This window comes from Atheta coriaria, unplaced genomic scaffold (genome assembly GCF_025399875.1).
Source record: "Atheta coriaria isolate IRGN ID8LTWV9N9 unplaced genomic scaffold, Caltech_Dcor_3.1 hic_scaffold_10_pilon, whole genome shotgun sequence".
In the NCBI taxonomy this organism is placed as follows: Eukaryota; Metazoa; Arthropoda; class Insecta; order Coleoptera; family Staphylinidae; genus Dalotia; species Dalotia coriaria.
The window spans coordinates 6,110,633-6,124,464 of record NW_027045452.1 but is presented as its reverse complement, the minus strand read 5'-3'; the positions used below and the strand labels follow the sequence as shown (position 1 = coordinate 6,124,464).

Below are 13,832 nucleotides of genomic sequence, written 5' to 3'. Positions count from 1 at the left end.
GTGAGCCACCCTTCTTATAAACAAATGCGAACGCACGAGGTGCGCGACGGCGCGCACGCGGCAGGGCGGACGAAAGTGAAAGTAATTTTTCGTCTATTCGGCGCAGCTAAGTCACTCACACATGCGCATGGCTAAATTGTTCATGAACAGGTACGTATAGGAGGTATTTACATGGGTATGAATTAGAATATTGGAATATGAGAACACCAAACAGTAAAAACAGTAGTTAAATCTTACATTCTTGGCATAATATCGTTATGTTGAAGTATTTATAGGCGAAGAGTTTGTGCAGTGACCAAATCAACTTAAACCAAATATATTTTTTTGAAAATTGTTTTTTGTTTAGAAATTGGCACTTTTTACGTCTCTGCAATCATGTAACAGAATAATATTTTCCTTTTTAACCTAACTTTTTGTTTAAATGTGCTTTTTAAGATTTTAAATGAATAAAATCAGTGTTTGAGTTGCAGTATTACCACCGAACATGCCATAATACATCTTCCGATGAATTTTTTTATGTTTGTGCAAATAATATTTTCGATTTCTCTAAATTTTCGTGTTTTAAAAATATTTAATTGTACATTCTTGTTGACATGAGACCTAAATTTTTAAGTATACATATTTATTTATTAATTTTTGTGGTTTCCAGATTTTATCACCTCCACGCGTGTATTCCCAAGATAAATTTAAAGTAATTTTCCAAACAACTTCATTCTGCGGTTTATACCTCGTAAGTATTTAAATAATAATTATATCTATCTTTAAATGTTTAATCCAATCATTAATCACACGAGGAAACAATTAACAATAACTGTGGCTGAGACTGGGATTTCTTAACTTCAAGTTTTTAACTTATCGCCACAAGATACACTTAATTTTTTATTATTAAAATTACTAAAACAACAAGAAATGAAATAAAATTAACAAATATAATTGGCATCTATTATTATACTTAATATCATATTTAATGAGTTTCTAGGAAAGAAAAATTAAGAAATTAAGAAAGTTTTCTATGCGTTTTTTTAATTATAATATCCAAATGATAAAAATAAGATTATATATTAAAAATATAAAAAGTATTATTTATTATATAGAATATATGCGAGGCTAAATTGGCCGAATATGATTTGTAAATTTCTAGTGCAAATTTATGCACGTTTATGCAATGAAAAAAGTGCCACCGAAACCAAATTAAAATGTAAAGCGTGCAGAAATCGCGCGCTCGCCGTTTTTGTAAAAATCGACACGCGACAGTTATTTCTTCTTTCCGATCGCAAATAAAAATAAATTGGCCCAAGCGTTGCATTTATTCGCCAACAATAAAATCGGCGAGTTTTGCATTAAATAAAAATTAGTGCGTACTTTCAAATTTTCAACAGATTAATACTAGTTTATTGACGTGCACATAAACTAGGTTATTATCTTGTAATTTACGCACATGTCAAATCAAAACTGTATATCGTTGTCATGACAACATAATATGTATGTAATGTTGCATAAAATCGAATGATTCAACTTGGGATTTTTGGCAGTAAATTTATTCTTAGTATTTTTAAGCAGATGTCATTAAGAGTTAAATAATTTTATGTCGTTTGTGTATTTTATTTTTATTGATTGAGTACATTTCAATCACGACCGGAAATACGCAATTCCAAAGTTCAGCACGGACGTTTCCCAATTGAAACAATTGTTTCTTGTCGTTGTTGGTCACCGTTAGCACTCAATCGTAATGTGTCTCTAATTAAATCACGCAGTTCGCTGCGATTCGCTTCTTTAATTACGTTATTAGCCGGATTTGCACACACATTTTACGCTTTTGTCATCAAATTATTAACTTTAATGGTGCTACAACACGCAAGTATTACATTTAACTTGTTTTAAATATTTTGAACTTATATTTTCCTTTGAACACACCAAAAGTTCACATTAATTAATTAGAGTTGATTTAAACAACAACAAAAAAGAAATTGTGTGAATCTAGATAAGTAGAAAATTGGTTCATCAGTCCAAAGTGAAAATTATTAATTATTCAGTGAATATCCACGCATCATTAAGGAAATTTTACCAAAACAAAGAAATAGATGCATATCATTAAATGCGTGTATGCGATGGGTTGCATACAATTGAATTGTTTGAGTAATTAAATATTTACGCGTATTTTCTAAGAAAATTATTTTATGCACAAATGGTTGCCTATTACAATAATAACCTAATATGTTTCGTAGTAAAATTTAAGTAGCGTAAATGGTATTGAACTGAAAGGCACGGATCACTAGTTTTTGATTGTTGTGCTAACGTGCACAATGCGAAATACGAAAGAAAGCACCACGGCCAGACGCAAGAAGTAAAATTCACGCTCGATTAATTTCGAACGTCCTTCGCGAGCATTCAAGACTCGATTCATTACGCCGTCGTTATCTATCAATCTATGTCTATTATTTCAGTTCATTCTAAACTCGATTAATTCATGTTTACAATGCAGCAACCACTCAAAAATTAAGTTATAAATAAATGTAATCCGATTTATAGATAATTATAATTAAAATATATAGTTTATTAACAAGATAAAAATGCACAGTATAAAAATTAAATTGAGTCTTGTCACGACATCTATTACCTATTGCAAACTTAACAGTAATTATTTAATAGAATGCGCGTTAAAAGCAACACATCATAATCTAAAGTCTATAATATAAAAATGAATCGAAAATCTATTGGTAAGCGCATAACTCAACAACGTCTAGACAAATTTGGCCAATTCTTTTTTTTAAATATTTATTAAAGTCCAAGGATGGTTTTTACGGCGAGAAAAATTCTAATAATTGCCGAGAAAACCCTAATGACAGTACTTTTCTATAGGATAAAAGTTGGCATTGAAATTCAATCATAGTTATAGTTTAATAGTTGAATCCGAGATGGCGCCCTGGAGTACATTTTAACAATTCTTTATATAATTCATTTATTTAAAATAAAATTGCGAATCTTATTGATAGAATTGACACATACTATGTCTAGAACAAGAGAGTAAAAACGAATTACATTACAACACTATAACACTATAAGAATAAAATGTTTATTACGGTCACAATTATTAACATTACTTTACTTCTTAATAGTAATCTTCAGACGTTTTTTATTATACGTCACATAATAAATTTCTGTCTTTGATCTTTCTGTCTTAGTTCTTAAATATAACGTAGTTATAATTACAAAACATATTGATAAAAGTATGCTTACAATTAGCATTCCGTATAATGAGCATTTTACTTTGAAATAATCTTTCGCTGATACAGCTACATCATCAAAACCTTTTCTAAGTGTACTATACTGACAACCTACGAGTACCATAACTTGTATTGGACACTCAAAACGTTTATTGCTTTTATCTTCAGCTGTGTACATGATACTCAAATTTTCTAGTCTCACACTAGAATTACAAATGTTATTTAGTATTTCTAATTTATTAAAACTCGTAAGGCATAAATTTAATTCCCGCAATTTTGGCACTTTTAAATCTATCTTCTGAATACTTGTATTTTTCAATGAAAGAACCTGTAGTGATTCGGATGATATTTGCACTTTTGTTAAATTCACATTGTTGCGTAGATCTATCTCAGTAATATTACCTAAAGTTAAATTCCAATTGATGTTTTCTAGCTGATTGTTGTTCAGTTGGAGTGTATGCAACGCAGGCATTGCTTCCAAATCTATGTCCTTAAAAGTAACGAAATTATTGTTTGATATATCAAGCAATTGCAATACTGGTAAATTGACGTTCCAATACTTTAGCATGTTGTTTGATAAATACAAATGTGTTAAGTTGACGAATCCATTGAATGCATCCCAGTCAATTCTGTTGATTCTATTCCTTCGTAGATTAATTTCTGTAATTAATGTTTTACTCATCTCAGTAAACTGTTCTTTCAACAGTGTTTCAAATTCACGATGATTCATTTCACTCCAGTTTAGTATTTGCACATGGGCGTTGGATAAACTGCAACACAAATAAAAATAATAATATGATTTTGAAATATTTTTACTTTTACTTACGTGAACAGAATCATAGTGAATATGTGACAATACATGCCACCTAAACTCTTTTAATTTCAAAAACTTTAGTAAATCAAAGTTAGACATTGAGTATACTCGACTGCAACATGAATACTAAAGTTAATAAAATGTTTAGATATCGGCGGATGTTTTATTTACACTTAGCAAATAATTTTTTTTTCTTAGGTCGTCGATACTGTATGTAACTGTACTTTTATCAATATTTCTCATGAACCCACACCTTGTTTTGCACATTTTATGCATTTGCGATTTAAATATGGCTGCAGTTGCAATAGATTTCAAAACATTTAAAGTTTTATTATCATTCAGATACATTGACATAATATAGTATGTTTTAATTTTTAAATACAACCCACATTTTATACTTTCGGCAATACATAGCCCATACATCTTTCTTCGCAAGAATATTTACAACAAAAATCAAAAATCCTTGCATGCCTGTTGTGATGGAGAACAAATATAACAAAGTGCCATTATTAAACAATAAAGCTGCGAATCCAAGCCACCAGGTGATGCCTAAAGTAAATACCATCAATGCCAAGGTGCGAATTTTATCCAAATTGCGACTTATACAAGTACCATACAGACCTGGTACCACTGGTGTGGCAGGACCACGTGATACACAAGTTAATTTATATAACATCCATAAGAATAAACAACCATTAACAAAAGCAATACAAGCCGTAGGTAAAACCAAACTGAAGAAAAGCACATTTCCACTTGGATAACAAATACTCAATCCTAAATATTCTCCTTCTGTGTAACTTTCCAGATCAACTGCTACAGCACTCCCAACTGCCACTAAAGGTAGGCCATATGTAATCACCATAACCCATCTTGACTCCCATAAAGATTGTTTTCTCTGATAGACAATTACTAGCGTGCGGTGTTGATGCACGGCAATAACTATCATCCAACAAAATTGTGATAACACCGTGAAGTGCAACAAAGCACCTACCAGAATACAAGCTGGTGATTCCAAAGGAATATTTGTGTTGACAAATAATAGAATCGTTTGTAATAAAAGCACCAAACAGTAGTGAATCAGTCTTCCTTTGCGCTTTCTCCATGTTGGAAAAACCACTGCTGTAATCAATATAACACATAAACCTACAGTTGATAAGGAACATTCGATTGCTGTCATTGTTGATAAAATCATATCACTGACAGGACCCAAGGGACTTCTTAACATTAATAATTGTCCATAATGGGTGGTATGGTTGAATAAGCAAACTGTAAAGTTATCAACTACAAAACTATTGCTATCGATTTCCCATCCGCCATATGTATCCTGTCCATAATTCCAATAAGCGCAGTCTGTTTGCTTCTCACGAGGAAATACAAGTGTGATTAAAATATCCTCAGCACCTTCGGGTAAAATCACCCCGAAAACCCTTTGAAAAGGATTATAGTCATAGTTTTCATGCTCGTTAAATAACACTGATGATTTAAACATTGTGATTGATGTTAATCCAACCGTACCATAGTATTCAATGTAAACCGCGGATTCTAAATCTTCAATATCTAGAATTTCGTAGATTGACAAATCACCTTGTAGTTGGACCATTTCCCCAGAAGTTAAATAAGCCGCTCCTGCATATATTGAAGAATCTGTATCGATAAATAAACATTCTACATTATCTTCTGTAAGGATCTCTTCACTGTCATTCATTGTTTTTGTTTTTAAAGCCATATCTAAAGAATATAGCAGTCGATCTGTTGTGTTAACTTCTCGTTGGGAGTCGAGGAGAGCTTTGGGGCTTTTTGTCATGACCATACTTACAACACTAACGACATTAGTAACATTAGCATCTTCACATAGTTTTTCTAGAATATTTGCAGTTTTGTTGAAATCTTGTGATGTAAAGATTGGATTGTTTTGTAGAATATTCGTTAGGTTTGTTAGAATTTCTTCTGGGGGTGCTTCTGCGTTTTCCAAGTCTGATAATTGTTCAGTTGTATTTCCACCAAATGAATGACATTCTGGTACAGGGGTAAAGCGAGCTCCCAAAGTAAAATTTCTTATACATTTAATCAGCATTGGTTTACCAGTTTCATCAAAACAATCAGTTTGTGATTCTTGATCAATTTCTGCAGTTGGCCATATTAGGGTGTGTCCGCGTTGTTTAGTTGTAAATTCGTTACAGAAAAGTAAATTATAAGCTTCAGGTTTGAGGTCAGCATAGACGGGTCCGGATAATTCATTGTTAAATTCTTTGTAGGTTTGTCTGTATTTTTCATCGTTTTCCAACTGGACATCGAATCTGTAAAGAACTTTTAACCATTTTTCGTTGTCATTACTGGGTTCTTCCCATTGTATCAGAACTAGAGAATAATATTCTTTGAAGACTTTGTCTAGTACAGGATAGAGGACTTTAATGTTTCTAGAATTGAGGTTTACTATAAACTGTAGAAAAAAGTTGTATCTGCCAAAGTCCATTTGGACCACGTTGCTGACCACTTTTTTGGATGTATCTGCTATGTCAATCACCTCACATTGCCATAAACCTGAAGATGATACTTGGGATATATCCAAGGCAATACCAGCAGCTTCCATGAAACATTTCACTGAATAATTCACTTCAGGATTATATGGATCAGCAGCATTGAACTGACGGTCTGGGTTACTTGAGGTTACCGTCGCTAACTTTTTATCAGAGTCATATGCAAGAGTTATCTCATTTTCTGGTGGAGAAAATGTAATTTCACACATGATACAAGTGACGTTATCTGTTGTGGTCCATCCTGTTTCTGATGATACTATGTACTTTGCCAACTTTGAGGGTAGGTTATCTACTGACCAAAAAGTGTTACGAACAACTTCCCCGGAGGATGTCCAGATTAGTGCACCTTTAGCATTTTTCTCCAATCCAAGGGCACAACCCTCTGTTGCTATAGGATAAACAGCTGGCTTTTCACATTCAGCTATTGGTTCAGGGCAGATACAGCTAATAGTGTTTCTTTTCCAAGAGATACGAGCATTGCTTCCACATTTTTTAGTGCAGAAATCTGTTTCCATTTTACTAACACTAAGTTCTTCAGTTAAATTCAAGGGAATTGCTCTGTAAACGCATGCGTGGTAGCGAAGTTTAGTACAGTCACCACTTAATTTGCCAGAGTTTACTGAAAGGCATTTATTTTTACTTAATTTTTGATCGTTGGCCACAACCCATGGTTCATAAGCCGTGCCGCGAAACCCATCAGGAACAAAATAACCAATGCTTCCATTTCGATCTCTGCGATGAAACGGCATCCAAACTGGATATTTATTAGATAACTCAAAATAATATTCCGTATTATCGTAAGCATCGACTTGCTTGTAGGGACATAGAAATTCTTCATCAAATGGCATTGTTTTTTCCGACTTGGTATAACAAAAAATGTTGTTTTTTCCGTACATTAATTTCAATCCATCCATGCAGGAATAGTCTGCCTTTTGTATCGATGTACATAATGGCTGCCAAAGACTCATAAAATGGCCACCTAGACAAAGTCGTATGACGTAGAGGCCTTTCTCGTCGATGCACAGTGGTGTGGAATAGTAATGTAGCGAATCGGTGCTATGCAACCATTCTATTTCGACACCGTTGACCATTTGGGTTTCATAACACCTCTGCAGAAACAGACAAGAATCAAATTGAAAATTAATTTTTTGGCGAGTGTTTTGCGTTTTACCGGTTTTACTCCAGCAGGGAGCGTGGGTTGAAGTGGTAGGAATGCTTTTACTTCAAGAATAATTAATTTTATTACTATAAATTGGACCAATTGGGTCATTTTTGGTTCGACTGTCGGCAAATGCTCTTGGAACAGTAATCATAAAAAGTACAAACAAATAACTTTTACACATTTATTACTTATTATCATCGCTAATCTGTTGTGCCATATGGTGATGCTAACAATATACAATGCGTATTATCTTTTATCAATTATATACAGTTTAATTGACATTATTTGTTTTTTTTTGTGAATTAACGAATAATAGTACTAAGCAAGGGCAAAGATCACCTCAATTACGCAATTTCATTATTTTGATATATTTATATCTAATAGTTACTTTAACCTGTAGTTTTTATATTTTCGTAAGTACATAAATCGCACATCTTCTTTTCCGACAATATTAATAATGAATATTAAAAATCCTTGCAGACCTGTGGTGATTGAAAATAAATATAACAAAACACTACTGTTGAAAAATAAAGCTGCAAAACCAAGCCACCATGTAATACCCAACGTAAACACCATCAAAGCAAAGTTACCTAATTTATCGGAATTATTCTTGAACCAATTTTGTTTCAAATATGTTATTTTATTATCTTGGGAAATTAACTTATACACAATCCATACGAATAAGCATCCGTTTGCAAACGAAACACATGCCGATGGTAAAATTAAAGAAAATATAAGTACATTTCCACTTGGATAACAAATACTCAAGTCTAGATGTTTACTATTGATATAACTCTCTGCATCTACAATTAAAGCTACTACGACAATCACAAAAGGAACACCATAGGTAAATGCCATCCACATTGACTTCCATCGGGATGATTTGGACTGATACACCAGAATTAGTTTTTGGTATTTATGAACGGCAATCATTGCCATCCAGCAGAATTGCGATAACACAGTGAATTGCAACAAAGCGCCAATCACAATGCATCCTGATCCTTTTATATTTGTATTAGAGTTGATGAATAAGAGAAGAGTTTGAACCAAAAGAACTGTGCAGTAATGGATTAGCGCTGCATTTTCATGTCGCCACATTGGGAAGATAACAGCTGTTGCTAGGATGATAGATAAACCTGCTATTGATAATCCACTTTCTATAGCTGTGAATATAGATAGAACAAGTTCACTAGCTGGCTCCAAAGGAGTCTCTGTCATAATCAATAGTCCATAGTGTGTGGTGTGATTGTAAGTGCAAATGGTATAGTTATCTACCAAAAGAATATTATTATCAAGTTTCCAACTTCCGTATGAGTCGGAACCATATAACCAATACGCACATTTGGTTTCCTGATCACTTTTGAATACTACTGTTACTGTGGTATCTTCCGAATCTTCAGGTAACAATACTCCCAAAACCTTTGAATAAGCAGCATGTTGATAAGTTTGTTTTTCATTGAATAAAACTGAAGAATTAAACTTTGTTATTGAAGATAAGCCAGTAGTATTAGTCGAAATATAAACAGCTGATTCCAAATTTTCTAATTCCAGTATTTCTTCAATGGTATACGAAGTATTTAAGAAGATCATTTTTCCTGTGGTCAAATATGCTGTCCCTGTATAGATTGATATACTGGTATTAATAAATGCCGCTTCCAATTGGTCGATAACAAGTGTTTCTTCACTACTATCTATTTGTGTTAACTGAAGGGATGTGTCCAATGAATATAGGACTCTATCTGTTACATTTTGTAATTTTTGGGAATTCTCTAATGCTTCTGGATTCGTCATCATTATCCTGTTGACAACCTTAATGACATTGGTAAGATTTGCTTCTTCACACCACTTTTCAAGAATATTTGCTGTCATGTCGAATTCTTGTGTTGTTAAGTTGTGATTTAGTTTCAAAATAATTGTTAGATTGCTTAAAATTTTATCGGGTGGACCAGTTGAGTTTTCCAGATTAGAAAGCACGTCGGTAAAGTTGTGAGTGAAGGAAATACACTCGGGAACCGGCGAAAATCGCGCGCCAATTGTAAAATCACCTTTGCATTCGATCAACAGTGGAAAACCTGTCTCATCAAAACAATCCGTTTGGGAAACGTCGTCAACTAGAGCCATGGGCCAAATGAATGTATTTCCTTGTTGGTTTGTAGTGAAACCTTCACAAAACATCTGATTATACGCACGTGGTTTTAGGTGCGCTAAGTTAGTGTCTAACAGAGCTTCATTCAAAGCTTCACACTTCATGCGATATTCGAAATCATCTTCTAAACTCACGTCAAATCTGTATAACACTTCTACCCATGTATCCGTTTCATCGCCCACTTCTATCCAGTGAATCAAGTTAGAAGAATAATCGTCGAATAATTTATCTAATATAGGATAAAGTATTTCAATGTTTTTTGATTCTATATCCGCCACCAGTTGAATGCTGAAGATGTATCTCCCAGCGTCTAATTGAAGGATATTTGTAATGTATTTATGCGAGGTGTCTGCAATATCTATAGATTCGCATTGCCATAAACCAGGAAACATCATGCGCTCAAAAGATACTATAATACCGGCAGCTTCCATAAAGCATTTAAAGTTGTATGTTTCTAGAGATTTTGGTTCAATAGCAGAAAATACTGAATACGGGTTCGCCACCATTAAATGTGGCTTCATTTCCTCAGTATCATATTTGAGTGTTATTGAGTTCCCATTGTTATCATGGTTCCTTTCACACATCACACAATCAATATGATCTATTGTTGTCCATCCTGTTTCGGTAGATATGATGTGTTCCAAGAGTTTTATCTGTAAATTATCTATTGACCACAACCCATTGGCTACATAAGTTTGTTTCGAAAATGATTTCAAACTGTTATCAGTTACAGTTAAACCAATTCCACATCCGACTGGTGCTGTAGGATAAAATGTGGGAAATTCACACTCATTAAAAGGAGTAGGGCATAAGCAAACAATTGAATCTTTCTCCCAGGAAGCACGACACAACGAATCTTGACCATTATATTGTCTGCACGCATTTGCTTCTTGTTCTTGGTGAATTAGTTCATCTGCTACCTTTAAAGGAATTGCTCGGTAGATACATGCGCGGTAGCACTGTTTATCGCAGTCTCCTGCCAGCAAACCAGCATGCACTGATAAACATTTCTGGTTTTGAATTTGTTTCGTATTGTTTGCTATTTTGCACGGTTCAAATACTGTACCGTGTAATCCGTCAGGAATAAAATATCCAACTGTTCCTTCATATACATCTTGACGATGGAATGGCAACCATATTGGATTCTGGTCGGCGAGAATAAAATAATACTCCGTAGTATCAATGGCATCAACATGCTTGTAAGGACATTCAAATTGTTCGTCGAATGACATTGGTCCTGCGGATATCGTATAACAAAAAGGTCCTGCTTTGCTATATCGCAGTTCAAGCCCTTCCATGCAGGCATAGTCGGACATTTGCAGTTTCCAACAATTTGGTGGAGCTTGGTCTATGAAATTGCCATTTTTGCAATATCGTAATATGTACAACCCACTTGCATCGAGGCACAATGGATTTGTGTAGTAATACTCATTTTTATCATCGATGCTATATTTCCATTCAATTTCTATGCCGTTTACTGTTTGTTTCTCATAACATTCCTGTAGAACTTAAACAGTTGTAAAGGAAATGAAAAAATACTTGATTTAATATTACCTGCGCTAGTGTAATAGCAACACATGATGCAGCTATTACAATGTAATATGTTACGAGATTCATTTTTATATAACAAGCATAAAGGGCGACAGATTTTATTTATACCAGGAAATCAGAATGATGGTTTATATACGTTTCCTTATCAATTCCATAATATTTGTATAGGGTTGTTATAATTTTCTAGATATATAAAGCATGAAATGTAATTAATGGACATACGGACTTTTTAGTATTACACATATTGAAACTGATTCTACGAAACAAACAACCAAGATAGTAATAACTAAAATTTAGCACAAGTAATTTCAGCAAATGTTATATTGCCTATTTGAAGCAGCACTTAAATGTTTTGATTACTGCAATTCAAATATTTACTTTGTGTTCAATGTAATTTGAAATAATCAGGTCGATAGGCATAGCAAATTCCAAAACTAACAATTTTTTGCATGTAAATTCTGATGTTTAAGACAATCATAACTAACAGATTTGCGTCGAAATAAGGAGTTTTAAAAATTTGTTGAATCTAATTTCGAATTACAATTCCGATGCTTTTGAATTCTCCCACTTAAAAATATGCCCACTTCAATGCAGTGGGTTATTCCCGCTGTTTCTTACAATAACCTATTTGTGTTTTAAAATTTCTTAATTCCCGTCTAACGGTTTTCAGCAATCGGGAGTTCTTTTCACAGAAGATTCGTTTTGTCAAAACCTGAACATGTTAGACGTAGATGCTCCAAATCGTGATCGTGCCGATACGTTCAAAATTCTGATTGCAACTGATATTCATTTGGGACACAATGAGAAGGATCCAGTTAGAGGTATATATTTGTAGATAGTCTACTTTATTTAATATATCACTCAAAATATTGTTCCAGGAAATGATTCTTTTGACGCATTTGAGGAAATGTTACAAATTGCACAAGAACAGGAAGTTGACTTCATACTTTTGGGTGGTGATTTGTTTGATGCAAATAAACCAACTCAATACACTTTACATCGAGCTGTGAATTTAATCAGAAAGTATGTATAATAACACACACTATTTCATTGTTTTGATAAGTTTTATCACATTGTGTGCCTTGTTTTAGATATACATTTGGAGACAAAGATATTGATTTCCAAGTTCTCAACAATGATGCTGATCCTGAATTGCACAACATGACAGATGAATATGTGAATCAAGCTGTTCCAGATATAAACTTTTATGATCCCAATTTGAATGTGTCTATTCCTGTTTTCTCTATTCATGGAAATCATGATGACCCAACTGGGATGAAATCAGTTTCATCTTTAGATACCCTTGCTTCAATGGGTTTGGTAAACTACTTTGGCAGATGTGACAAACTTGATACTTTAGAAGTGCGACCACTAGTTTTGTTTAAAGGCAATACTCAGCTTGCCTTGTATGGTGTTGGTCATTTAGCTGATAAACGATTTGTGCGTTTACATCGTGATGGCAAGGTAACTTTCCACCAGACCAACGTTGATACTGCCTTCCAGATGCTACTCCTGCATCAAAATCGTGCGAACAGGGGCACTTTAAACTACCTTCCCTACAATGTGATTCCGGATTTTATGGACCTGGTAATGTGGGGTCATGAGCACGATTGTTACATCGAGCCAATGCTCACGAACGATGTATACTACACGCAACCGGGTAGTACGGTTGCTACATCGTTGAGTGATGGTGAATCACGACCTAAACATGTTGGCATATTGCATATCAATCAGAAAAAGTTCTTCATTGAGCCAATTCCTTTGAAACGTGTCCGTGTCATGATTTACCGTAATATATTTTTGGATTCTGTTGAGGATATGCTCAGTAAAGGAGTTGCAGAGATTGAGCTTGCCAATTATTGTGAGAAGGAGGTGATCAGTGAAATAAAGGATATGCTGAAGGCTGCAAAGAAAATTAAAGACCAAAATCGTGAAAGATTTGGAATTGATAACGATATGCTACCATTGATTAGGCTTGTTGTGCAGTATTTTGATGACAGACAGACTTTTCACGATAAGAAAATGGCGTTGGTGTTTGATGGTCAGCTTGCCAATCCGCAAGAGATTGTTCTACAGAAACGGCTTACTACTACTAAATCAAAGAGAGATCAAACCGATGGGCTCAACATTGACGATGATTATTTAGAAGTAAGTATATTTTAACAATTTGCGCATTTTATTGTATATTTTATTTAGGAGACAGATAGAAAAGATGTGCTCACTTTTCTTCAACGCGAATTAGAACAGGGTTTTGCCGAGGCAGAGATTTTCACTGCGACTGGTGCGCATGAAGCAGCAAGCAGGTTTGCTAATTGCAGTGATACACATGCATTTAGCGACTATATCGAGTAAGTTTGACAAATGTTGGTAATTCATTTGCGGTATGTTATTCTTACAA

General features: G+C 34.0%; 2 protein-coding genes across 6 annotated transcripts in view; one reads left to right on the top strand and one right to left on the bottom strand.

Annotated features, from left to right (window-relative positions):
- mre11 (double strand break repair nuclease mre11) overlaps window positions 1-13,832 on the top strand; it is a 28,133-nt gene that overhangs the window by 13,979 nt on the left and 322 nt on the right. Inside the window, exons 1-6 of one of the 4 annotated variants that reach the window (XM_065314975.1) lie at window positions 10-81; window positions 650-730; window positions 12,105-12,255; window positions 12,313-12,457; window positions 12,526-13,582; window positions 13,631-13,782. In XM_065314975.1, the coding sequence (XP_065171047.1) occupies window positions 25-81; window positions 650-730; window positions 12,105-12,255; window positions 12,313-12,457; window positions 12,526-13,582; window positions 13,631-13,782 (1,643 nt within the window). In that variant the 5' untranslated portion in view covers window positions 10-24. Of the gene's footprint in view, window positions 1-9; window positions 82-649; window positions 731-4,502; window positions 4,614-9,535; window positions 9,560-12,104; window positions 12,256-12,312; window positions 12,458-12,525; window positions 13,583-13,630; window positions 13,783-13,832 lie in introns of those variants that run through there. The other 3 variants (XM_065314979.1, XM_065314976.1, XM_065314978.1) reach the window with 3 other exon arrangements.
- On the bottom strand, window positions 3,058-4,155 carry LOC135800865 (uncharacterized). Of its 2 annotated transcripts, XR_010550229.1 has the most exons (3): window positions 4,051-4,155; window positions 3,785-3,994; window positions 3,058-3,714 (listed from the first exon to the last, which is right to left on the bottom strand). XR_010550229.1 is itself a non-coding variant. In XM_065314200.1 (2 exons), exons 1-2 carry the CDS (start codon window positions 4,083-4,085, stop codon window positions 3,103-3,105), a joined length of 927 nt encoding a protein of 308 aa, XP_065170272.1. In that variant the 5' UTR covers window positions 4,086-4,155; the 3' UTR covers window positions 3,058-3,102. The 2 variants fall into 2 exon arrangements, 1 of the variants encoding a protein (XP_065170272.1); XM_065314200.1 differs by having other exon boundaries at window positions 3,058-3,994.

Excerpts from the sequence above, each read along its gene's own strand:
- LOC135800865 (XM_065314200.1), bottom strand. The coding sequence starts at position 4,085 with ATGTATTGTCACATATTCACTATGATTCTGTTCAC. Across the intron at positions 3,995-4,050 it reads TTCACTATGATTCTGTTCAC|TTTATCCAACGCCCATGTGC; the intron begins GTAAGTAAAAGT and ends TTTGTGTTGCAG.